At 39.5% G+C, this 25533-nt stretch overlaps 1 protein-coding gene across 4 annotated transcripts; it reads right to left on the reverse strand.

Annotated features, from left to right (window-relative positions):
• Positions 1 to 595: 595 nt before the first annotated feature.
• Positions 596 to 24275, reverse strand: ECI2 (enoyl-CoA delta isomerase 2). 4 transcript variants are annotated; one of them, XM_065753330.1, is made up of 10 exons: positions 24185 to 24270; positions 12266 to 12428; positions 11239 to 11337; positions 9771 to 9962; positions 8851 to 8920; positions 7618 to 7720; positions 6237 to 6357; positions 3671 to 3760; positions 1803 to 1946; positions 596 to 1023 (listed from the first exon to the last, which is right to left on the reverse strand). In XM_065753330.1, exons 1-10 carry the CDS (start codon positions 24244 to 24246, stop codon positions 868 to 870), a joined length of 1200 nt encoding a protein of 399 aa, XP_065609402.1. In that variant the 5' UTR covers positions 24247 to 24270; the 3' UTR covers positions 596 to 867. The 4 variants fall into 4 exon arrangements, with proteins under 4 accessions (XP_065609402.1, XP_065609404.1, XP_065609405.1 ...); XM_065753332.1 differs by lacking the exon at positions 24185 to 24270 and adding an exon at positions 16678 to 16782; XM_065753333.1 differs by lacking the exon at positions 24185 to 24270 and adding an exon at positions 14706 to 14946.
• Between the last annotated feature and the right edge of the window lie 1258 nt (positions 24276 to 25533).

Genomic DNA, 25533 nt, shown 5'->3' on the forward strand with positions numbered 1-25533 from the left:
ATCAGCCAGGAGAACAAGCATGGAACTCAAAATGATTCTACCATGACTTGGAGAAGACGTACATTTTTTCCCCATATCAGATGTTTTCTTCCTAATGCTTCACAACTGCAGTGTTTAGTGGGCACATTTCATCAGAAACATTCCATTTCACAGATTTTTATTTGGTTGGGAGGGTGCCTAGAACCCTTACAGGTTTACAATGAGGGTTCTTTCAAATTTGCTAGATTGGAAGTACTTTGAAGAAAATGGTTCGAAGAAGATAAATAGAAAGCAAGGAAGATTTCTTACCTTCTTCAATTACTATTAATTATTATTATTATTATAAATAACAACAACATTAAGATGCCTATAGTCCCTGCCAGGTTTATTTCACGTCCTCTCAAGTAAGTACTTTTGTAATAAAAGCATTTCATTAATACACTTCCAGGAATTACTTTTCCTGTCACTGAGGATGTTTAAAAGAAGTAGTAATAATCGGCACAACGCCAATTAAATACTTAAATTTATTTTTCATTAATACAGCATTTTCTTTCCCACAGATGAAAAAAATCACTTCTAAGACATCGAAAAGCTCTCAAAATACAGTGCTATTCAATTTGTTGCTTCTTTCAAAAGACAGTCTACTTTAGTATTATTCACCATTGCTGCCTGCAGAATAATGAACCTTTTCCTCCTATCTAAATACCCACAATGGATCCAAGGCACATGAAACAGTTTTAAGCCAGTACTCTGTACAGAAATACAGCGCATCAAAAGGTAAAAGAATTATTACTTGCAGAAAAAGTTTACTAAGGATAAAGGCAGACAAGGCTATCATCAGAAGGTGAACTGGTGTTTTCAGAACATTAACTGATCTGCTGGTAAAGATTACAGTTTTGATTTCCTCTGAAAGAAGCTGACAATAGCATTTAGGCATTCATCAGATAACCACCTCTCTGTGAGTACTTCACACTCTTGACTGTTGACAGCATGGAGCTTCTCCTTTTCCAAATTTCGTAGCAGTTGCTTTGACACTGCCAAAGCCTGAAGGAGAAAGAGGAAAATAATATCTACATTCAGTGAGGAATATCAGGAAGTTATGTTTTCAATACATTAATTTCAGAAAACAGCACAACAAACACAATGGAATTCAAACTGGGCTGTATTAACACTGTACATCTAGCTCTTAGTCAACCCTTTAGCTAGAAGTAGAATATTACATTTAATTACTAAGGCTGATATGGTGGAAATGCACGGGGAGCAAAACAGCAGTGTCCACTTTGTGCTCACAAGAGAAGTAGATGAGCATAGTAAGTAAATGACCTGTAGTTCTAAATGTAACTTAGATTATCAGGAGCTGGCACAAGTGTCTTCTCTTGTCCAACACGACATAATAACACTGTGACTTAAGTAATTTGCAAAGCTTGAACTTGTGAATGGGACGACTGAAGTTATTATAAAGGTAAGGCCAGCCAGCTTCATCCTGAGCGCCCACAGTGCATATATTACTATTGCCAAAATAAAAAAAAAAAAGAGAAGGAATCCAACCTGCATGTAGGCTGCAAGTGGATTAAACAGCTAATTTTTAATGTTTGTCAGCCATTGAGTCTCTGTGTAAAGTGCACTGTACTGAATTTGGCCAGGTTAGAAGAGAGGTATTCGTTCCCTGGCAGCAGAGTGATAGATCTGTGCTTGAAGCAAAATACACTGAGTTTTGTTATTTCAGTTAAGGATTACATGAAACCAAGTAACAACATAGATTTGGCAGGAGGACTGGTAATGCAAAGGGCTTATAACATAGAGAAAAAAATCAAAATACTGACATTTTTGGGGAGACTTGCATAAGCTTTTAACCTTGCCCAAACTTCCTTCTGGAAGGTGCTGTCGGGGAAAACTTCACTCACAAGTCCCAGAGCACAGGCTTCTGCCGCAGTCAGCTTTTTATTGAAAAGCAACATCTCATTTGCCTAAGTAAAGAAAAGCAGAGAACGAGTGAACATAACACATGACTCAAGGAACGTGACAGGAAAGGTACAAGCATCCAAGGCACACTTGTCATAGGTTCTTGCCTGCTAAAAGTCTGCTCTAGCAAAATAGCAGAGAACCACAGAACAGATGAGGTTGGAAGGGACCTCTGCAGACTGTGTGGTTGGAAGCTCAAGTAGGGTCAGTTGGAGCAGGCTGCCCAGAAGCACCTCCAAGGATGGAGACTTCACAGCCACTCTGCACAACCCATTGCAGCATTTCAACACACTCGCTGTAGAATTCTTATGTTCAAAGAGAGTTCCCTGTGTTTCATGTACCGCATTCCTCTTACCCTTTCACTGGGCACCACTGACAAAAGTATGTCTCCATCTTCTTTACAAACTTCCATAAGGTATTTATAAACATTGGTAAGATCCCCCTGAGATTCTGTTCTTCACATGAAACAGTTCCAGCTCTCTCAGCCTCTTCTCGTATGCAATATGTTCCAATGCTGTCACTGTTTTTGTCATTCTTTGCTCATCCTTCTCAAGTATCTCCATGTTGCTCTTGCAGGGGAATTCTAGATCATGTCACCCTCACGTCCTCCTCTCAAAGCTGATACAGCCATACAGTCCACAGCTTGCACTAGCACTAGCACATTGCTCCCCCATGTGAGGTACCTTGTATTTTCCTGTGCTGAACTTCACGAGATTCTCAGGTTTGTCCAAGTCCTTTTCATTATCTCCTCTCAGTTTTGTGTCATTTGCAAACACCGAGTCCTGTTATCTTTGCCTCAATTAAGTGATTAAGCGTTAAACCCAGTCTTAGCCCCAGAGGTATGCCACTAGTGACTGGGCTCCAGCTCCCACTGTTCACCAAGAGCCCATATGTCTTTTCTAGCAGAGCCCAGCCTGCTCTGCCTGTCCATGCAGAATGACCCAGAACAATCCACTGTAACACACCAGTCACAGGGCTCTGCCCACCATGTTTCACTTGTGCCAGCAATGTCGTGGCTCTGGGACTGAGCCAAAGCTTCTGGCTCCTCTCACTTGTTCCTCATGCTGCATGCACTGGCGTAGCAACACTCCAAAGGTGCTTCACTGTAGCCAACATCTGGTGGAGTAGACTGAAGGATCTCACTAATATGCAGTCCCTCAAATTTTGGTGTGCCAATCCACAGCTTATCACTAGCAAGCCTGGTTTTATCTCCTTCCCCCTTCAAATCTAGTTTAAAAACTCTAACTCTAGCTAACTCCTGAACAAAAATCCTTTGCTTCCTCTGAGAAAGGTGCATCCTGTGGTGTTATGTAGACCATCCCATGACCCAAAGCCCAAAATCCTGCTGGTAACATCAGCCTTGGAGCCACATATTGATAAGCCTAACAAGATGTTTCTTGAGTGCTCTTTTTATTTTAATTTTTTTAAACATCTTTTACATCATTCCCTCCCATTGCTGGAAAAAACCTTTCACTTCACAGAGATAGTCTCAGATAGGTGGAGGAAGCCATAACAAAAGCAACTTCCATCAACATCATTCTATGTCTTTACCAGTGCTCAGTCCTCTGTTGAGGTGCCTGTGATGATATTGTCATTACATTTATCTTTGGTTTGAAACATGCAAACAGGAGTTTTCTTCAAGGGCTCAGTGTGACTCCACTTGCTCTAACAGTTGGAGAATACCAACACAAAGTTCAGAAGATCCTACATACAGTGCAGACATTCTTACCTTGGCTGTGCCCATGATTTTTGGAAACATGTAAGAGGAGCATCCTTCTGGACTCTGACCAAGTTGACTAAATGGGGTATGAAATGTAGCCTGGAAAACAACAAAAAACCAACAAACCTCACAACAGAGCATGGTACTAGGATTTAGTTTTCATTTTCCAGTTTCTGACATAACAGAGCTAATAAGAAACAGATTTTAACTTTTATCATGGTAGGCTTTAAATCATCTGATAACACAGCTTCAACCTCTCAGTGCACATAAGAATTGCCTACACGTATAAAATTCAATTATCTTAAAATCCCCATTGCTGAAATTACCTTCTTTGAATGGAGGGCTTGGAGAACTGATCTATGCGAGCAAAATCTTTACAAAAAGAATGCTCATACACATCTACCTTCAAAGTTATTAAGTGCATAGCCCAACTAATTTGGAAGGTAAAGAGAATTTCCCTCTCTGAAAGTACACTAAATTCTAATGCTGAAAACGTCAGGTCAGTGAATCATTTTTCCTCAAATTTTCTGAAAATTGGAAATCTGTGGCAGAAATGTACTGTGGGATCACACAAAACCAAACCCTATTTGCAAGTTAAAACTTAAATGCAAAGCTTTGTGCTTTGACAACTTGTATAATCTTTAAGCAAGGAAGACTAAAGGCTTGCCTTTTAAAATATGAACTGATACACAGCTCATTGCTAATTAAGCTTTCATTGTAGAAGGTAATCGTCGCGTACTGTACAGCAGTTGACTATATAGCAGGACATATCAATAGGCTTACCAGTCAGCTTGGGATATCTGTATGATTGAAAGTTTGTAAGAAAAGGTTAGGTATCTGCAAAAAGGGTCTTTCAGGAACTGGAGCCAAAACCAGTGCAGAAGGCATTCTTATCTGAAATCCACTCAATTCCATCTACTGAATTGTCAGACTGGACTGTACACTGTCCTGCAAATGCAGCCACTCTGTGAATACTTGCCTGGGAATAAAACGAGTCTGGACATAACAATACTGGACACTTGCAGAGTAGGCCACACTGATGCCTAAACTGAATTAGTAGAGAGAAAGTATAATATAGTCTGGGGGAGGATGACCTAACTACATGGAGTTCACAGTCATGGAAGATTAGAGAATACTCATCTTTGAAAAGACCTCAATAAATTTCTCAGTAGGAAAGACTAATTTAAGTGAAGGACTTAGTAAGATCCTACAGAAATCCTCAAGCAAAAATTGTCCCAGTGCAGGTAGGAAGGTACTAACAGACATTGTCAGCTAAATCATGAGCCCTTCATTGACTTTAAATACAAGTGCAGAGGGAGTGAAGCTATGTCATATGACTAAGGGTTAGAATAATACAATCGTGCAGAGATTAAAAAAAACACAATTATAAAGCAGAAGATGCAATTAAATCTATGTAACTTTATAGATGCTGGAGATACTAAGGGGGAATTGATCAAAATTCAAAATTGTCTTAATAAACTGGAGAAGTATGAATAAGAAAGTATTAGTATGGACAACTCTGGCAGGAATTACACTATATACAATACCTGGTAGGAACTACTCTTTAACTGACAGTTCTACAGTAAAGACCCCAGGAGTTACAGCAGATCACAAGTACACAAATCAAGTGACATCTTGCCAAAACAGAAATACAGCATGCAAGACATGGAGGTTTTTTTTTTTACTTAGTGGCAGTAGGACATGAGCTGGACTGATGTAATCAGTTAGGATTATTATGCTTAAAGAAAGACAAGGAACAACTGGAAGGAGTGCAGAAGAATGTGACTGCAAGCCTAAGAAAGCATATGGGGAAAAACAAAAGCTCAAAAAAGAAAAGATTAAGACAGTGGACATACACCTGAAATATATCTAACAGTCTAGGTGCACACAAAGCTATTACAAGAGAGAATAAAAGTAGTCTGTAAGATCTAGGAACAAAAATTAGTGAGGTCATCCTGCATCAAGAAAAGATCAGATGGAAGGGAGGAAGAGGGAGGACCCCAAAGCCTTCTGATAAGAGATCTATGGACTGAAGTAAATTGAATGAGTTGTGTATGTTATACAAGTGCAGTATGTCAGCAGTGACAGTCATAGACAGTCCTTTTGGGGCAAGCAGCGCAGCCTTGCAGACCAGTTTTTCCTAGGCCTCAGAGTGACATAGCCAGTCTAGCATGGCCTTTGAGGTAAAATCTAACACAGTGCTGAGGCAGAAGTCGAAGTATCACCCATCACTGACAGTTATGCAAGCAGCAGCTTGCCTAAAATTAATTAACAACATCAGTTAAGTTCTGTTTTAAAACAGTACACAGATAAGCAACAGAGAGCATAACAATAAGCTATATAGAACAAGTATGTGCTATGTTTTAAGGTGCATATTAAATACTGGCTGATGTACAACCCTAGGCAGGTAATTAATAGAGCCGTTCCTCTATTAAAGAAAGGCACTGATACCACCTGTTGAGTGTTGGTCTTTTTTTTTTTTTTTTCTGTCAGATTACTCCGCACCAAATAACATCTGCTACAGAAAGAGCCAGAAAGAAGACTGACTTGGGGATCCGCTACGTAATGTACTCACCTTGTCAGAAGCATAGACAACGTCAAACAATCCAAGGAGAGTTACAGAGATTCCAATAGCAGGGCCATTCACCACTGCGATCAGTGGTTTGGGAAAATCGATAAAAGCACCCACAAACTCTCTGAAAAGGAGAAACAAGGTATATACAAGGCATATACTCCTCCATCAAATATAAACCATTTTCAAAACATTATTAGATAATGTGTAACAGAAATAGTGAGCTATATCCTAGTTAGCATACATTGTAGATCTCATCCCAAATGAATACTAGCAAGGAAAACAAGACTGATTTTAAATACTATTTCCTTGCCACTTAAGAATCAAACATGCATGTCAGCTCAGCCTTCCTAATTAACTGCAACCAAAATTTTGAAAGTGATGCCTCCTTCAGCTACAGTTGCTGAATGCAGCTTGTTAAGAAGTCTTTCACCTCACCCATGTTTCCATTCCAATTCTACTCCCCCAATCGCCCTTTCCTTCACGCATTCTATTCTGCTCTGAAGCTCCAAGCAAGTATGAAAATTGTGATGTTACCACAACTGAGAATTCCCTAGTGCTCTTCTGCACAGGTTAGAGAAACAGTGCTTTGTTTCTTTTGATAACTACTTCTTCCAAGAAGTTAAAAACACATTCACAAAATGATATCTATTGAAGTAGTAAACAGTGTTATAAAGACTCCACTTCTCTGGCATCTTTGCTCATCCACTGTAATGAAGCACTGTGCTTGTGTAATATTTACAGCGTAACAAATACAATCTTGGCAGTTGGACTAGATGATATCTAGAGGTCCCTTCCACCCCCTACAACCCTGATTCTGTGATTCTCATGAAAGCAAGACAAAAGAACAAGAGACCATGAGACTATGCAACGTGTGGAATAACCTACAGAATGCTACAGACTGGAGCACTGCAACAGATTCAGACTGTATCATTATCACTTTGTAACAGGCAACTGCTAGCAACAGGCAGCTCGCCCAAGTAAAAGCTGCCAAACTGAGCACTTCACTTACAGTTCCTATTTAAAATATAAATAAAAAAAAAAAAAACAGTTTACAAACTGTAGAGTCAAAAACATGTTTTTGTCTTTGTATGTACTTTGGAGGCTAAAAATGAAACTCAAGTCTGCATCATCACCATGATTGAAAGATTACATAAGGATTTCTACGATGCACCTCATTTCCTCAGTTATTTCTTATGATTAATGCTACTTCTCCCACATGGTTTTCATGTTTACACACACGGTGAGCTCTTAGGCACAGTCCCCTAGTTGGATGTAACACAGCATAACTGGGATCCTGCTGTTATGTTCTCTAACAATGTGCCTGCAGATTATATTCTACCCGTTACAGTAACGTATGTGTATTTGAAACCAAATGCTTTACTTGAGTAATTCTGCTCCATCTTTTGTCACCTTTCCCATTTCACTGGGTTGCACATTAGAAAAATTACTCAGATCATTTCCACTTGTATAGTACTCTCCATTTCCTGCAAAGAACAGATATAAATAAATGCACCATGATCTCTAAGTAGGTAGAGAAGCTTTCATTTACTACATTTACATAAGAATTTCACTATATGCATCTAACACTATTAAGTAATTAGGGAGCTTGACTTCAAGTATTAAAAGTACCTTTAACAACACCTACAACAACAGTATAAAATAAGTTTTGACTTATTTCAGACTTTATTGAAAAACAATGGGAAAATAAGTGAAGAATATCAAATTTAAAAGATTTGAGATGAAAAATATCATTTCTTTTCTGTAGCACCATCAGTTGAAAAAAATCCATCATTTCTTTCTTTCCCTGCACAACTGTTCAGATTTTTGCTGTCACTTCACAGCCATTCACACAGCAAAATGTGAAAAATATATCTATTTTTTAAACATGAAAAGGCAGCACCTGCGTTGACCATTCTGTCCCTCCCACCTGCACTTGCCACCATGTTGTGCAGTGAGCATCAGAAAGACAAAAGGGTCCTCTAAAGAATTCAAATGCTATGCCCTCAGAGCTGCTAGATTTCACAACCAGCATCAGTTTGGGCTTCCCTTTCACATTATAGCTGCAGTCATCCAGCTGTACTCACCATGCATCTGGTGATTGGGATATATATATAGCTGGGCTTGGTTGCAGCACCCCTGGCAAACTGTTTCCCACAGCAGCCAAGGATCAGTTTTTCTAATGACCACAGATAAATACATAGCATAAACTTTGTCTTGTGCATGTCTGTGTAGTGCTTGAGGAGCTTGTTTTTAATATGTTCCAATGTACCACAGAAGTGGAGACAGTTGACTAAATCCATACAAAGTCCAAAAGCAGTAGAGAAGATGCTGTGGAGCAGATGCATCATCTCTTCAAAGGGTAATAAAGTCCACCAGAATATTCCATGTCTGTCTTTTCAGCTCAGAAACTGCAAGCTTGCTAAGCAGTTTGAAACACCACTTTGAAACGAATTTGCCAGAACACTTTGGAAAATCTTCAGTATACATTAGAGGAAAGAATTTCCCCACTTAAATGATTCTATCTTAGCCTAAATGTGAGGTAGATAGTTCATGGCAGTGCTGTACTTGGATGTAAAATAAAGCAAATCTAAAATAAACATATTAGGTATTATACCAGTAAAAACTGCTATGGTAGAATCATCTTTGGCAGCTTCTTGAAGTGCTTTGATAATTTCTCTGTACATCTGCAGAGGAGAAAAATCAACAAAGTGTAACTGTGATGCCACAAAGTATCATACAAAGGAGATTCACACTGACAACAAGGAACTTGAGAGAGTTTAACTATGATCCATTTAAACCCACATGGATCCATAGATCCATAAATATTCGCATGCACAGAAAGTACTGCACTTGAGGCATTGTTTCTGACCATTTAATCATGTCTTTGCAATACTCAAATGCAAATCTCAAGCTCAGAATAAGATCCCTTAGAAAATGCACATTAACTGGAAACAGCTGGTTTTAGAATCTGGGTAACAGTTGGCAAAATAATACATTAAAGAATTAGCAGCAGTGGGGTGAAATTCCTCTCCTGGTATCACTGCAGTTGTGAAATAGGATATCACAATACTCCCAGCAGGAGAGACTTCCTCATGGAGCTCACTACAGGAGGAGAATAACTATCTAGACACATATACATGACACTGCTAAGCTGAATTAGGCTGCAAGCACTGTGTCATAAGCAAGGCTACAGTCAAGACAAACTTGTCTCCTTCCAGTTTGCCATTTTATTATAGGATCATGGGCTGTGCTAAACTAAGTTTGACTGAAGAAAAAAGAAAAAAAAAAAAGAAACAAAGATTTTTAAAAAGACAAAGAAAAGCCCAATCTGTAAAATGTTGGTAGTTTCATTTTGTACTAGATCTTCATGCCTTAGGTTGTCACTGTTTGTCAATATACCAACTCTCAGAAAATTCTGACCACCATACTTCTGGTAGTTCTGCTGAACTTGTAGCAATGATTCTTGAAAAATCCAAGCTTAATCAGGAAAGAAAGCGAATAAAACCAATAATCCTTGCAAATCAACTTCTTTACCTTGTGATTAATAGCATTTTTCTTTTCAGGTCGGTTAAACATTATCTTTGTGATATTGTTATTGGTGGTAACTATTAGGGTTTCGTAGCCACCGTGACTGCTCTCTTCTGGAGAAGTATCTTTTCTCTGGCCAGCAGATTCTGCAGAGATCAAACTTGAGACAAGCTTAGTATATTCCTGTCTAGCACCATCCTGTAATAAATAAACAAATAAATGAAAATAACAGAAAGTTATATGCTATTATTATTATTTATTATTATTATGCTATTAAAATAATAATAATATTATTATTATGCTATTAAAGTTTATGCTATTTATTAAATGGCCATCTATAGAAAAAAGAAAAAAAGACAAAGAAGAGGAGTGTGCGTCAAGACCTTTGTTATAATCTCATCATTTGCATGCCTCTGGGGATCCTTAGTTTTTGCTTTTCAGTCAGACCTTTCTCCAACCAAATGATAACTTTTTTTAGTTTGGAACATGTGTTGCTGAAATGCATCCATGACATTTTTAAGTTCTGAAGATAACATTTACTATTTAGTGCAAATACAATGTACTAAAGCTGAAAGAATCCTGCATCCCTGTTTCTACAGTAAACAGCAATTATTAGAAACTGTACATTGATGGTTTTACCATCTATTTTCTTGAAAAGATGACATACTTGAAGCACTTCTACAATATCTAGCAAACAAAAGTGTGTATTTCCTCTCTACTGGAACTCCATGAGCAAGTTCATTTCCTTAAGTATTTCTTTGCTGTTCCTGAAACATAACAAATGTAAAATGGAACAACTACATAAAAGAGCCAAAAATATCCCCAAAGGCTCTCATAAATCTTTTCCTAGCTCCTGCCCTCTTTCAAACACACTTCCCAGTACCATCCTGACTTTGCTGAATTCTTTTCCTATAAGAATATGTTATGTTCATGAAATTATCCAAACAGGTTTAAAGAAAAAAACAAACTCACACACACAAAAAACCCATCCCAACCCTGTATTTAGTATCTTTGACTAGTCACAAAAACAATTCCTGATCAGCAGACCTAATGCAGTAGTGACTGCATTCAGTGTTTCCTTCATTTAGTAGTAGCATAAAATGTCAACTTCTAAAAATGACAATGTTACCAAAATCACAATGGATTCACAGATTTGTTCTTTGTTGTAAGAAGTTGTAAAAAGTAAGAGACTCAATCCATCTTTCTTAAAGGCAAAAGTAGCATACAGAAATGTGAAAAACTATTCTTATTGAAAGTCACTATACATGTAAGTCTCTTACGCTGACATGGGCTGTTCGTAATAACTGAAATCTAGGCTTTCACAGTAAAAAAGTCAAATACAGTGCAAAACATTTTGGTGTTTGAAGCAAAGTAACCCAACAAGCAAGCAGTATGTTCAGACATCAGTCATTCATTCGTAGACCAGGCACTGCAAGACAGAGCCTTAAGTAACTGAAATTATAGGTATTGTCACCTGAGACAAATTGCCAAGAGAATTCCACGCATCCCATTTGGCTTTCTTGACAAAGTCCAGCATACCTGGCTTTGGAGAATTGCAGGGACCCTCAGTAGCCTGAAAAGAGAGTAAAAGAAACTAATTTAAACCTCTGATTACAGTTCAGGTGCCTTGATTGAAAGAAGATGATTGTTAGGACTGTTGTCTGATCAGGATACAGAATTCAACTCAGACAGAAGAAATTCCAGTGGTCAGAAAATATTCAGACAGTACACATTCCATGAAATTCCCAATGCCTGCCATTTACTATCACCCAGTGCTATGTCTTCAGCTGTACCTAACCAGGAGACATTCATTTCCAAGATGCCCATGCATTTACGTTCTCAGTAACATCTCAAAATTAAGCTAATTTTAAATTAAGAAAAAAATGAAAGTTATGTGAACAAAAAAATCTTGTAAGTTATGTGAACAAAGAAACCACTGGATAAGATCTATGAAGTTGGATTGGAAAACTGGCCCTATTATGAGCAAGGGCACTGGATCAGCTGATGTTCAAAGGTCCCAGTTATCCCAAAGTATTTTATGGCCAGTCTTCCCGAAGAAAAGTATGCTATCAGGGAGATATTTAGAGTGGAAGGTGAGAAAGAAAGGAAATATTCATGAGCTCATTATTACTGCAATTTCATGGAACAATCTGCTGTCTTTATGTTTTTCATTGCCTTCTCCTGTATAAGAAGCCATAGCCCATGGTTACACAGAATTGATCCTGCAGACAATCTTGATCCACACAAATATTTCCCCAGATACCAGTTGCTAGTGTATAGGGGTACTTGTTCTATTTCTACATAGGTCTGCTTCCACGTTGTAGTAAAAAAAACAATCCAGGCAGAGCTGAAGGGACTAGCATTTCAAGAATAGAACTTGAGCACTTGAAGAGACTGTTCAGACAGTACTTAAGAACAACATGCATTTTGAGTCCATATTTTACAGGTCTATTCTCTCACTTTATAAATGCCACTTGTGGAAAAAAGCAAACCACACTGACCTGTTTGAACAAAGCATAAAGCTTCAACTTTGTTTCATTCCCAGGATCATTTTTCAAGTGTTTCAGTTGTTCTTGAGCCTTCTCAAAGTCTTTCTGGCTGACTTGCATGGTGGCTGCAGTCATGCGCAGGTGAACTGATGGAATGCAAACAGGTTGCAGTTGCCTGTAAGTGGAAAAACTACCATTAATTGTTTTTTAAGACCAGAGGAGAAACAAATATGCTTTATAACACAGATAAAGTAAATGCAAAATATTATACATTTTTATCCACTCTGATCAAAAAAGCAAGATATCACAGATAACAAGAAAGTTGCTTTAGAAGTTTGCTTCAGTTGCAACACAATTAACCTTTCTCTGTAGTATGTGAAGTGCTTGATTCAATGCTGTGAGCATACAGCTATGCAGCAGTATAGCAGATGATTGGATATAGATCACTGAATGGCAACAGTGGTAAACCTATGTTTTGCAGTTTCCAGAATAAATCAGAGTCCTACTGGTTACATCCACGACAAATATCTAAGAAATACAGAATATTTTTACTATTCTTTTTAAACCTCTTTATAAAACATCAACAGCTTTATGTGTCTATGAATTAACAGTATGCAGCCTGTCTGTTTTCAGTCATCTTTTCAAATTGTGTGCAGTCTAAAGGCCTGGACCTCTGAGGAGGGCACTGCAGACTAATTTCAAGATGTACTTTAAAATAGCAATAGCAATAACATAGCACATGTCTTGCAAAAAAATAAAAACGAGTTGGCCAGAATATTCTGGGAGAAGGGCTTTCCATCAGAAAAAAAAAAGGTAATTCCATGAAAAAAATGAAAAAAAAGAGTCCCCAAAATATCAACCCAACCCTGTAACACTTTGTAAATGCAAGCTTACTTCAACATAGCTTGGGATTAAACGCCGAGTGGTCTAAGAATTTTGACATGTTTCAATGAGGCAAAAGCACACTGACTCTGCCTTTTTCATTGAAATAGCAATCAATACACATTAAGTAAGCTTACTATTTTAAAACTGTTAACACCATACGTATCAGTGTTTCTTTCCTATGGCAGTAAAAGCAAAATCAGAAAGTATTCTCCCATTCTAATCTACAGAGACAGCCATTGTTAGAACATCATAAAAGACAGATTTCATAATCAGTCGCATCTGAGAAATCAATGATTATCTCAAACAAATGATTAGTCATTAATTTGTTAGCACTTCAGTTATTGAACTGTAATTGTAAACCATACTTAGCAAAAAAAAAAGTAATTTCATAAGAAACTAGCAAGAATTTCAGAAAAATATAAAAGTGCTGCCTTTTTGTCCTTGCTCTTATTAAATAAAATCTATTTTCTGTTGAAAGCCTAAAAATAACAGGCAAGAAGTGGGAAGAATGCCAACTGAATGCAATTAATTTTATGACTCTTTCATTTCATACAGACACAAGATTTTAATTGTCTTGTAAAAACGTTTGCAAGATCTACTGTTTTTGTCCTATCACAGTCCTTCTGTATTAACAAAATCTAAGTTTCTGATATTTACTTTCTTGGGGCTGCTGAGTTTGAATGGCGAGAAAGGAAAGAATATTTGCTCTTATACACAGGAAGCAGTAATACAAATTAAATGATTTAATGTTTAAAAAGACTTCTAGAATATTCTTCAGTATCTCCTGCCATTAGAAAAGAAAGTTGCCCAAATAATATAAAATGGAACAGGCTATCAAAAATGGCAGCGAGAACAAAAAGTCAGTTTACTTCAACTGATCATCTGTAAGCCTTTATGGAAGAGTGCTGAGCCCAGACAAAAGTGGGTGAGTCTTCTGCCAGCTGAACTAATGCGCAAGCCAACCCAGAATACTGTGTCAGACTTAAACAACCTTTGCTTTCAGATCCTACTCTGTCAGCCCAGGCAGTGACAATGCTGAAGTGCGTTCAATGTTTAAAAATGGAGCTTTGGGTTTACACCACATTTGACAGTCCTGACTTCACTACAGCTTGACTATGGTCACCAAGTGCTTCAGATATTACAGTCTTTAAGAATCTGCTTAATACACAACAGTGACTCCTATTTTTGCAAATATAAATGAACGAAAGTTGAGGGTAGAGGAGAGAGGAAAGGCACAGCACCAGTCTGAAAGTGTGTATATATACATGCTCAGGGTTAACAGAATTCTGAACATGGCTGCACATCAGTATTCTTTACAAAGGGCACAAACTAGACAAGCTGGAAGAGGAGGAGAAGTTAAGGATAAACATATGTATAAGATATATATATAGTTGAAAAGTGGAATGATCTTGCAGTGAATTCAAAGACAAAGCTACATCTCTTTGCAGTTCTGCTTGTACCCGGTTTTATTCCTCAACATTATTTTTTTTTTTGTCTGCGTAATACACTATCTACCAACCTCCAATACCCCCCACCTTTCACTGTTTTTTATTTTTTTCCTCCTTACCTACTGGTTTGTAACAGGAGATAGTGCAGCTTAGATTTTTATTAAAGTGTGGTTATACAAAAGCTCACTTCTCTTCAGTTCTTTCTTACTTCTTGTAGCTCAGTTCTCTGCAGGACACCTGTGATTCACACGGTTCTTTATGCCTTCTGATCTCAGAGGACACTTACTATACATCATTACTGATCTGAAGATCTTACCAGTGAGATTTCAAGTTCTCACCACTGATGATGTTCTCAAGATCCTAAGGCTAAGCTGATTGCTACTGTTCCTCTACTAAAATGACTAAGAATGAAAATGCAAAGAAAAATTTCTTCACAGTTCACTCATGTTGCATGAGCCCTCATCTTTTAAAGGGCCACACAATTAGCAGGAACAGAGCTCCTCGACTCCTCGACAGATCCCATGAAGAGCAAGGAGGTGCCTAGGGTTAGGAAGACTGGGGAAAGGTCTGGAGGGTAAGGTGTATGAGGAGTGGCTGAGATCTCTGGGCTTGCTCAGCCCAGAGCAGAAGAGCTGAGGGGAGGCCTGATGGCGGCTGCAGCTCTCACAGGGAGCAGAGGGACAGCACTGAGCTCTGCTCTCTGTGACAGCGACAGGGCCCAAGGGACCGGCATGGAGCTGTGTCAGGGGAGGGGCAGCTGGGGGTTAGGGAAAAGTTCTGCACCAGAGGGTGGTGGGCATAGAATTATGGCCCCAAGCTTCTGGAGTTCAAGGAGTGTGTGGACAACCCTGCCAGACATCTGGTCTGATTTTGGGTGGTTCTGTGTGGAGCCAGGGGTTGGACTTGATGGTCCTTATGGCCCTTCCAACTTGTGATATTATGATTCTGTGATTCTATGGCTAACCATTCATCAGCACCAAACAGCACAGCCCTCACTGAGACCACACAGTGACACAACCCCAAACAGAGAGGTGTAGGAGAGGCTGCTTTAGCACACCATGAGGCAAACTTGCTCCCTCCATCCCCTCCTCCCTGGCTGTAGCACTATACCCTTCTTACTCCCTCAGTGAGCAAATCCGTGCATCCTTGTCACGCTCCAATTGGCCTACCTGAAACAGCACGAGACTTTGCTGAAAATACTTATGGCACACGGAGAACCTGGAACCTGACCTACAAACCACCAGTGTTAAACCTGTGCTTGTTTCAACCCAAGTGGAGAAGATTCCCAGGAAAGGAAATAAAAATTACTTTTGTCTTTCCCCTTCTCATTTACTCACTGCAAATGAGTATCAATGATTTCCTTGCTTGCCTTTTTTGTGGCCCTGTACTTTGAAGGCAATTAAGTAGCAATGCACTTGCTCTATCAATTCACTCTCCTTGTGCTGGTGCCCATAAAGAGTGCTGAGAGTTGAAGAGAGAAATGAGGAATCACAACCCAGCAGAGCAGTCACACAGTCCACAACAAATGCTTACGTGCTCATGCAATCATTCAGTTGGTACATCACAAACTGTTTGGGAAAAATAAATAAATCCTGAGCATCACTGCCTGAACCTGCAACATTCAGGTTCACAATTATATTGTATTTATTCCCTCGCCTCAAACATCTGTCTTTTCCCATTCAGGATTTGTATTTTGCAGTTCTGCCTTTCATCCCCTTCTCTCTGAACATGTTCATGTAGATGTCTCTTGTTCTGATAAGCCTTCTGACAGAAGACTTTCAATTAAGATCTTATAAGTCAATTACACTGAAAGTAGTTTCTCATTGTTTAAATGATTAGCAAAGACTGAAAAGCCTGTTAAAGAGAGGGCTTCTCATTATATTGTGGTTCGTCACTTGTTTAAGAACTTCTACACAGATTAAAGATGCCAACTTTTTGTAAAACACTGGCTGCTCACTTTCTAACTTTTAAAGCAACTTAGTGGTTTGCTCATTAAAACACTAAATGAAAACTGAAAGATCTCTTTGCATAAGAAATGCGAGATATGCTCAGCAAAATAAAGAGATGAATATGGAGTGAACTCCATCTTACCTTTTCTTAATAAAGGTTTTATTTTTTAATGGTAGCAGTGCCCAGGGAAATAAAGCACAGGCAAAAGCAGTTAAAAATCCTATTAGGATTAAAAGCGGTGGATGGTGCTAGAAACTCATGGATTTAAAACTCCTGACAGGAACAGAAAATGTTCATTTCATGTTTCTGTAATCTGCCTTAGAGAGAGAAAGAGGCGTTATGAGACAGAAGTAAGCAGTACATTACACTGTCATTTGGATTAATTCTAGAACATATTTAATATGAAATGTAGAGCTCTCATCTATGTTATATATTACATAATGTATTTGGTACCTCCTCTTTGCCATGATTGCTATCACAAAGTGCTGCAATCTTTCGTGTCACTCTTTCCACATATTCCTCAGGCAGGACAGTGATCAACATACCAGCCACTCCCTGCCACACCATCCACACCTAGTGTTACAATGCCATCAAATGGATGCATTTCTACCAGGGTCATTCAGTGTAGAGAAAATCAAACAAAACACCATTTTGCTACTGCAACTATAGCAAGAGTTGTGTGGGGTTTGTTTTTCCAAAACAAACCAATCACCCAAGGATACAACATCATCAGCTCTCACACTCCCTGAATACTCAGTTATAACCTCACACAAACTTATCATGCTCTTTTCTTCAGATTCTGCAGAAAGGAAAGCAACACGTTCTCCAGCCCAGTTCGCCACAGTTCCTAAAATACACTCAAAGTCTCAACTACTTAAAAAAGTATGAGTCCAAAACTGATAGTGAGCACACCTCCAGGCTTGCTGCAGCACAAGCAAGCATTACTCTGAGAGGCTACTGCAAAGTCAAGCAAGTCAACAAACAAATGGGACTTCATCATTTCTCATCTTCCTGCTGCTGAAACAAGTCTACCAGGACATAGCCACGGCAGAAGAACCCCTAACCCTCAGGCTTCAATTCTTCTTCATTACCACCTCTGATCCTTCCTTCAGATTATCCTGATTTTTCTCCCTGAAGGAGAAAGAAAATGAGCTAGAAAAGAACAGGTTCAGACACATGAAGGGATGCAAGGGCAGTGCTGGTGGCAAAGACTACAGTTGTAAGCAACTGTGGCAGCTGTTAGGAAATGAAGCATATGAATGGAACAGAAACCAGTATTTGAACTTCAACACTGAGAAAATAAGTGGTCCACATAGAAAAAGAAATTCAATCCAAGGCACTATTTTATTGCCAAGACTTCACATTTGCATCTCTGGAAGGAAGATTCAAAACATCAAAACAGCGTCGCTAATTTCACAGAATCACAGAATTGTAGGGGTTGTAGCTTTCTTGGTAACTGGGACAATAGTGTTATTGTTTTCCATATTCATTTAAAGTACTTTCTGTACATGGTAAGTTGTAAAACTGTACTTCATTTTATTTCGCTGAGCAGCAGGAAGCTACTGTCTATTCTGTTAACATGAAAATAATTATGTATTTTAATCCAGAGGTTGTCCAAGTCACCATTCATCCTCCCATTCACTGTATACTACTGAACCCAGACAGGTAATTACCGATACAGTAACATAACATTAAGTATAAATTTGAACGTAGTCCAAGCACTTTGATAACAACATAAGAGCTCTCTCTATGTGACTGGATGTAGACAGGGCCAATCTGCTGTACTAAGACCTTCAAGTCTTCTCTTCCTACAGGCTACCTCGTACTGAGCTGACAGAGCTAAACCAACAGGTTTCCAACCTATGGGAGGGTTGGAGAAATCAATCCTCCACTGCTGGAGAAAAAAAGGAGTGTTGTAACGTTGTGTGAGGTAGGGAAGGTTAATACAGAAACTCCAGGTGAAGGCTCATAGAATCATTAAGGTTGGTGAAAGACCTCTAAGATCATTTAATCCAACTGTTCACCCATCACCACCACGCCCACTAGATCATATCCTTCAGCACCAAATCCTCACGTTCCCTGAGGACCGGAAGGGACAGTGACTCCACCACCTCCCTGGGCAGCCCGTTCGAGTGCCTCACCCCTTTTTCAGACAAGAAATGTGTTCGAATATCCAACCTGAACCTTCCCTGGCACAACTTAAGGCCTTTACTTCTCATCCTAACAATAATTACATGGGAAAAGAGACCAATTCCCATCACGCCAAAATCTCCTTTCAGGGAGTTGTAGAGCATGATAATGATTTCCCTGAGCCTCCTCCAGATTTAACAATCCCAGCTCCCTCAGTTGCTGCTCAATAGATTTGTGCTCCAGATCCTTCATGGCTTCACTGTCCTTCTGTGGACATTCTCCAGGACCTCAATGTCTGTGTTGCAGAGCGAGGCCCAACAAAGAGCACAGTACTTGAGGTTCTTCTAGTTGCAGGAGGAAAGCCTGTTCCAGGCATCTATGTACATTATCTGTTGTCACACACTCTTTGACTCCTCCTTTCTTCCTTTTTTCCTTCCCTTCGATATTACTTTGTTTACCTCCACTTGACAGGTTTTTATGTTAATATAATCTCATAATTTCGACTGTTAGAAATGCAGAATTACTGTATTTGACAATGCTGGCCCTCCTTCGCAGCTTCCGACATCTGGAAAAGTCTGTGTCTGCGTCTGCTTCCACAACTATGTCATGTAGGAACTTCCACGTCCCCTCATTTGTATGCATCTCTGTCAAGATCCTCTGCTACGAGTTAAAAGGAAAACAACTCTGTGCAGAGACCCATGAAATTCAGCTTTCATTCAGAAGGTGGATAAGCAGAAACCGCCTCAAAACAATTCTGTCTGTTCAAATTTTATCAACTTGTGCATTTTCTAGTATCCAGCAACTAAGAAGGAAACACAGCTAAATGAGTTGTTCCTCGGAGGGGAAAAAAAAAAAGACCCTTTTCATGACACCAGCTTTTATACCTTGCTCAGAACCAAGAAGCCAACTAACAGGCAGTAATCCCTGCATGTAAAACAGCCCGTACTCTTTCATGGAAATACAGACTCTCTCTGTGAGCCTTCAGTTAAGCCCTGTGTTGCTCTCACCTGCTAGCATGCACCACAGCAGCAGGATGGTAGTAATGGCAGTCAAGCAGGATGCAGCAGGTTAACAGTCATTTAACAGCAGGTTAGCATCTGGAGTTGGTTGATTTCTCCCTTCAGTATGAAGCAATGGACAGCTGAGCCAGGTAAAGCGGTGCTGCTGCTCTCCAGGCTCCCACACAGATCTGCTGAAACAAGCTCTTTATTTCTGAGGTCAAAAACCAGTAGCCTAAGAAAGACTTATCAACACCACAGTTACTCTCTTGAAATCAAACCATGTGGTTTTCTTGGTTTTATTATACAAGGTTTTATTAATCATTGTGACAATATAGAGGTGTGATGACTCAGTACACAGAACTCAAGTTCAGCCTTCCTTAAAAACATTTAATCAAACATACAAACTAACTGTGCTGGTCCACCAGCACAGTCCTTGGTAGTTCTCCATTATTTTGTGGAGAAAATAGAATAATTAAAGTTTATTACTACCATACAATAGGGATACTTCCAGTGCTGTGGTGTTTTCCATACATCTAGCTAGCAGGAAAGATCTGTGCAAATTCTCTACAACCAATTCACTTTCTGCTGTTTTAATAAACAGTAAGAAATAGAAGGCAAATTATTTTCTCCTTTACATTAGAAAATTTCAGTAGTTGTTCTAAACACAAGTTCGGTGTACAAATCCTTATCAGCTTTCAATACTTTAGACTCCTACATTATTTTGACACACAAAAACTAGAAGATAATGATGTGTCTGCTGGCAAATTGAAGTGCTGAATCACTGTTGTTTAGTGCAAGTGGCTCAGCTGCACTTGACAGCTTTTTTTCAGTTGGAAAGAATAGCTAAGAATCAAAGCCTAGATTACCATTCACTAAGATCTGAAATGGGCTGTTCTTCATTCTCTGTGCAGACACAGTTGATATTCTTTCATCACAGCTGCTGGGGAGGAGGGGGGTCAGAAAGCAGGATAATCTCTTGAAATCTGTAATAGTTCTTTTTCTCTCCAGCAGACTTTAAGATAACTGGATGCAGTGAATGAGACAGGAATGGCAGAGGATTTCCTGTGCATCCCCAGCTCATACAATCATAGACATAGTTCATGACAGACATCTCTCCCAGCAGGAAGACTTACAGACATACCTTCCAAATCACAATTGAAAGTCAAAAACATAAACATTAGGAAAAAAAAATTACAAAGCTGCAATACTCACCCATGTGACATTTTGGTGAGAAACAAAGTTTACTTGGAGACCAGTGAACCCAAACAGGTCCTTTGTATAGCCAAGGCGACTTTCTAACTAAACACTCACAAACAAATATCCCAAATAATTTTGCTGCTGATGGAGAGGGGAAAAAGCTATTTTTTATTTAGCTGCTGGGGACAACTCTTGCTGACTGTGTGGAGATAAAGGCAGTGTGCTCACTGGTGTTAATGGCTTCTGGGCAAGCCAGATAGGTTTCTGACAAGGACATGGCCAACTATTGGAGCACTAGAAAATCCACTGACACAACTGCAAGTTCAGCTGAGCCAGTGAATGAAGACAAATGATTTGCTTGAAGCTTACTTTCCAACACGAATCCCTGACTCCTAGATATAATAACAACAGTCACAAAGGTTATAATTCTATTACTGTACAAGCTCTATGAAAATAATGAGGCAGTATTCTATCACAGCAGAACTTACAGCTTATCAATGAATAACAAAGTTATTGCAGTCTTATCAATTTCCAAATAATCAATTTATCTTTAGACCTCTCTGTGACATTTTCCTTGTTCTGTTTCATCGAAGAACCTGATGAGCTTGTAGATGTGACACATTATTAATTACTGTCTTCAAAATAAAACATTGAGAATGTTAGTCACTGTTAGAAATGAAAATTATATACATTCCAAGTGAGTTCAGTTCATGTCCTGTTGGATCCTCACAAAAGATTTAAATCACAGCACTTAGCAGGCTGCACCCACAGCAGGAGCTCCCAAGACAGAGGTCAAAAGCTCACACTGGACCTCGGCAGTAATTGCTGGGGATACACTATGCAGAGACACATTGGTTTGTGCTATCAGTATGGACATTACAGAAAACTGCTGGTTGGTTGATTTTAAATACAGTGTTGCACAACCACAGTCATAATGCTGCCATGAACTATGTAGTTTGATAGCACTAAGGGCAAAATTGTTTACTTGTTTCTAAACCAACACGGCGATAACTTCTATTTAATCGCCGAGACTTTAAAAGAGACTTTAATCACTAACTAGACCACAGACACTTCCACTTGGAGTACTCCACGCTATTAACTGAAGAGACAGCTATCACGCATATAAAAAAAGCAAGATAACAAGATACATGAAGATTTCCTTTTTCTAAGATGTTCACGTACATACTTCAAGGAACGTCTCAGAAAATTTAAGGAGAAAAATACTGCAACTGCACATTCGGGCTACGTAAGAATCACACATTCACTGTGGTCAAGAACCTAAACTGAAAGCACCTACATTTTTAAAGGAAAGGAAAGTGATCGCCTTCATCTTATGATGAAAGCTACATCTCATCTTGATCATTAACTGTGTACATACAAGTCAAAGTGAAAAAGACTCAGGTTCATCAGATGGCACACACGGATGGGCACCTAACAACTGGGCTTTGCAGGTGAGAGATCAACAGCTTAGAACTGAGGCAACATCAAGCACCGGAAGGCACAGTTTGACTAAAAGCTTTAGAGCAATGACGGGAAATAATTTGAATTCAGACATCTCCATATTTCATGTGGGCATCCAGGCCTCTGTTTCAGACACAAACTTTATCTGTTAAACTTCCAGAGCATCTATACACTCTAGAAATGTCAACTTGCAACACATAAGGACTCCGATCAGAAAATTCAAAAGCACTATTGTTTATCTGGACTAATCTTGCTCCCACAGCCAAGTTGAAGCACATATTATTTGCACTGAAATCCTCATTAAATTGCTTCATACAAAACTTCTCTGCTTGTGGGGAGGACTCCTCCTTTAGTTGTGGTGGGAGTGACATTTTACTCTAAACCACACACTGGCTAGGACTTAACACGAGCACTGATCAATGACACTGCCTGCATCAGAGCCTCTGCTTTTCCTCTCAGCATTGGCTCCTTTCCCTTCCAGCAGTGGGACTGCCAACACACAGTTGCTCAGCATTTGGAATATTTATTTTTTTGTTCTGTTTCTAAACTAATACACCCCAAAAATGCCACTGAACTGGACAAGAGGCAACTTTTAAAAGGACAAAGTTGAAACAAAGTATGATAACTGTTCAGAAACACGACGAGCACTTTAATGAAGTATTTCTTAAGTCGATTCAAAGTTTTTGAATATACTAAGAAGATGCAGTATTACTTCTGAGTTTAGCATTTACGCATTTGAAATCTGGATCAAAAATAAACATATCTAGGCATGGGGGATGCATGTGAAGAGGTGGCAGTGAAAAAGCAAAATTAACAAGTTAACCTTTGTATCTGTATATGCATACAGACCCTCATGGAATGAAAGCCAAAAGCTTCCATACACACACACACACACACACACATCTCCCTGTGAATTTCCAACCCCAGTGTCTCCCTCTTCAAAGGATAAGTTTGCCTCATTTCTGAGATCTTCATGGCTGATCTAAATCTCATGGCTGATCTAAAGACAGAAACTGAGAAATGAAGTGTTCTGAAATGAAAGCAGGATGGATTAAAAATGATAAATCCAGCCATGCTCTGCATAAGCTATCAGTTAGAAAAAGATATTACAGTTCATATTGCTGGGAGGGACATAGATGCATTCTGACAATTCAGGGCCAAAGAAAACATGTACCGCTTACCTTTGGTTGTGCTTACACAAGTACGTGCAGCTCTGTTATAATCAGTTCCGTGGCTTTCTGCAAGATCCAGAGAAGGTGAATTTGGACCTCTTAACAGTACTGGAGCTGCGGTGCTGCTTTAGGATGTGAGTCATTGTTTTACTACCAAGAACGGTATTTCATAACGCTCATCAATTGTGCTAAAGGTTAAGCACAGCTGAACTGCCATCCAAGCCGGCACAACTGCAACAGTGCTACTGCTCAGTGTTAAACAGTGTTTTTCTCTTTGAAAAGGAGGATCCATCCTCTGCGTGACTATCCAAAGCGGTTCACATTAGGAACATGTCTGAAGCACTCCTAACCACCGCAGACACGGCAAGTAAAACAGCAGATCAAAGCGGTGCAAACTTCAGCACCCAAGTCAGCCCAAAAGAACGTTCTCAAAACATTTCAAGGCCGGAGAGATTCGCCACTCCGCGAGGATCAGCTACCAGCTCCCCCCATCTCTCACAGGAGACACCCGCGAAGCAGCAGCCCTCGAGCTCGGCACGCGCGCTCTCGCGACCACCCCCGGCCCCACCACAGGCCTCGCGAGAGCGCGCCCACGACAGCCCCGAGGGGCACGGGAGGCCGAGGAGCGGGGACGCGTCGAGGCCGCCCCGCTCCGAGGCAGGGCAAGGGGGGGCGGCACCGGCTCACCTTATCTCGCAGAGACGCCGCCAGCACAGCCCGCGGACGAAGGTTAGTGCCGAAGCCGCCATGACAACTGGGCGGGCGGGAGGGCGGGCAGGCAGGAGTCGGAAAGCGCCGCCCCGTCCCACCCCCTCCCCCGCCTCTCTCCCTCCCTCCCAACACATGGACAAAAAAAAAAAACCAAAAAAAAAAAAAAAAGAAGAAAAAACAAACAAAAGAAAAAGAGGCTGTGGGGTGGTGGTAACACGGATGTGCGTCCCGTCAGCTGCTGTGTTTGCGCTGCAGGTGTTGCAATTTCTCTGTGAAAAATTGTGAATGTGAAACCATCAAACCCCAGTGGCTGAAAGTCAGGGACACAGATTAACAACAGCAACAATAATAATAGTAATAATAATAGTAATAATAATAATAATAATAATAATAATAATAATAATAATAATAATAATAATAATAAGTTTAATGCATGAAGGCTTAATGTGCCTCCATTACCTCAGGACAGTTAGCTTGCTGCAAAGGTGGGCTAACTGGTAATGTCCACCTGTTGACTTAAAGACAAAACAGTATTTGTATATATATTGTTAATGTCAAAAGGCATGAGCGTTTATTAACTTATTATTATTTAAAATTTTGACCTTTGAGCTTCAGCTCCTTACAGTACATTGAACTTTTCCTTGGCAAAAGATATACCTGTGTCCTGGCAGGTGCTGAAAATAAGTTTGGAGATTCAGTACTGTCAATCCCTTTTCAAAACGCATGCAATAAAGTCATGTTAGTCTGGAATTATCATTTTTTTTCTCCCAAAAGTTAATGCATTGAAGACTTTGAAATGTTCATCAAGGACAAATGTTTCAAAGCCATTAATGAAGCGTGGGGTTCTAATTTATTAAATGTTTGATTACGGTTCTCCAAAAGCATACATAACCATTAGATGATTAAATTAAGATGTTAACAAGCAGGACCAGCAATCAGAATGTCACTTTTTTACTCATGTTTCCAAGGATGCGATGTGTGACCCTGGTCAAATCATGCAGGTAACGTTTCCTAACATAGCCTTGGATTTCTGGATGGATGTTCTGTTTTTTGAACTTGATACCCCTTGAGTTTCACTTAGAATTTAAGATCTGAAGACCTAGCATTTTTCAAATCGAATTGCAATGTTTGCTGGCTTGCATCCCAAGCTGAACCACATGAAATAGCTATTTATTTGAGTTTTAACCTCTCAGTGAAAATCTTCTCTGCTACACAGGTCTGTGAGGTGAAATTCATGTTTGTAGGTGTTGCAAGAATCCTTCCAAGGGTTGTGTGGTACATGCTATCAGTAATATGTATCCTTACTTCACTCCAGTGGTTCCAAC

Source organism: Cyrtonyx montezumae, unplaced genomic scaffold (assembly GCF_038088225.1).
Source record: "Cyrtonyx montezumae isolate F1298 unplaced genomic scaffold, pur_monq_1.0 scaffold_8, whole genome shotgun sequence".
Lineage (NCBI taxonomy): Eukaryota > Metazoa > Chordata > Aves > Galliformes > Odontophoridae > Cyrtonyx > Cyrtonyx montezumae.

Bases quoted from the DNA above. Each gene is read 5' to 3' on its own strand.
- ECI2 (XM_065753330.1), bottom strand. From the start codon at position 24,246: ATGGCGGCTTCGGCACTAACCTTCGTCCGCGGGCTGTGCTGGCGGCGT. The intron at 9,963-11,238 runs GTGACAATACCT...TATTTATTACAG, and splicing joins CTCTTGGCAATTTGTCTCAG to GATGGTGCTAGACAGGAATA. The intron at 1,947-3,670 runs GTAAGAATGTCT...TTCTTTACTTAG, and splicing joins AAATCATGGGCACAGCCAAG to GCAAATGAGATGTTGCTTTT.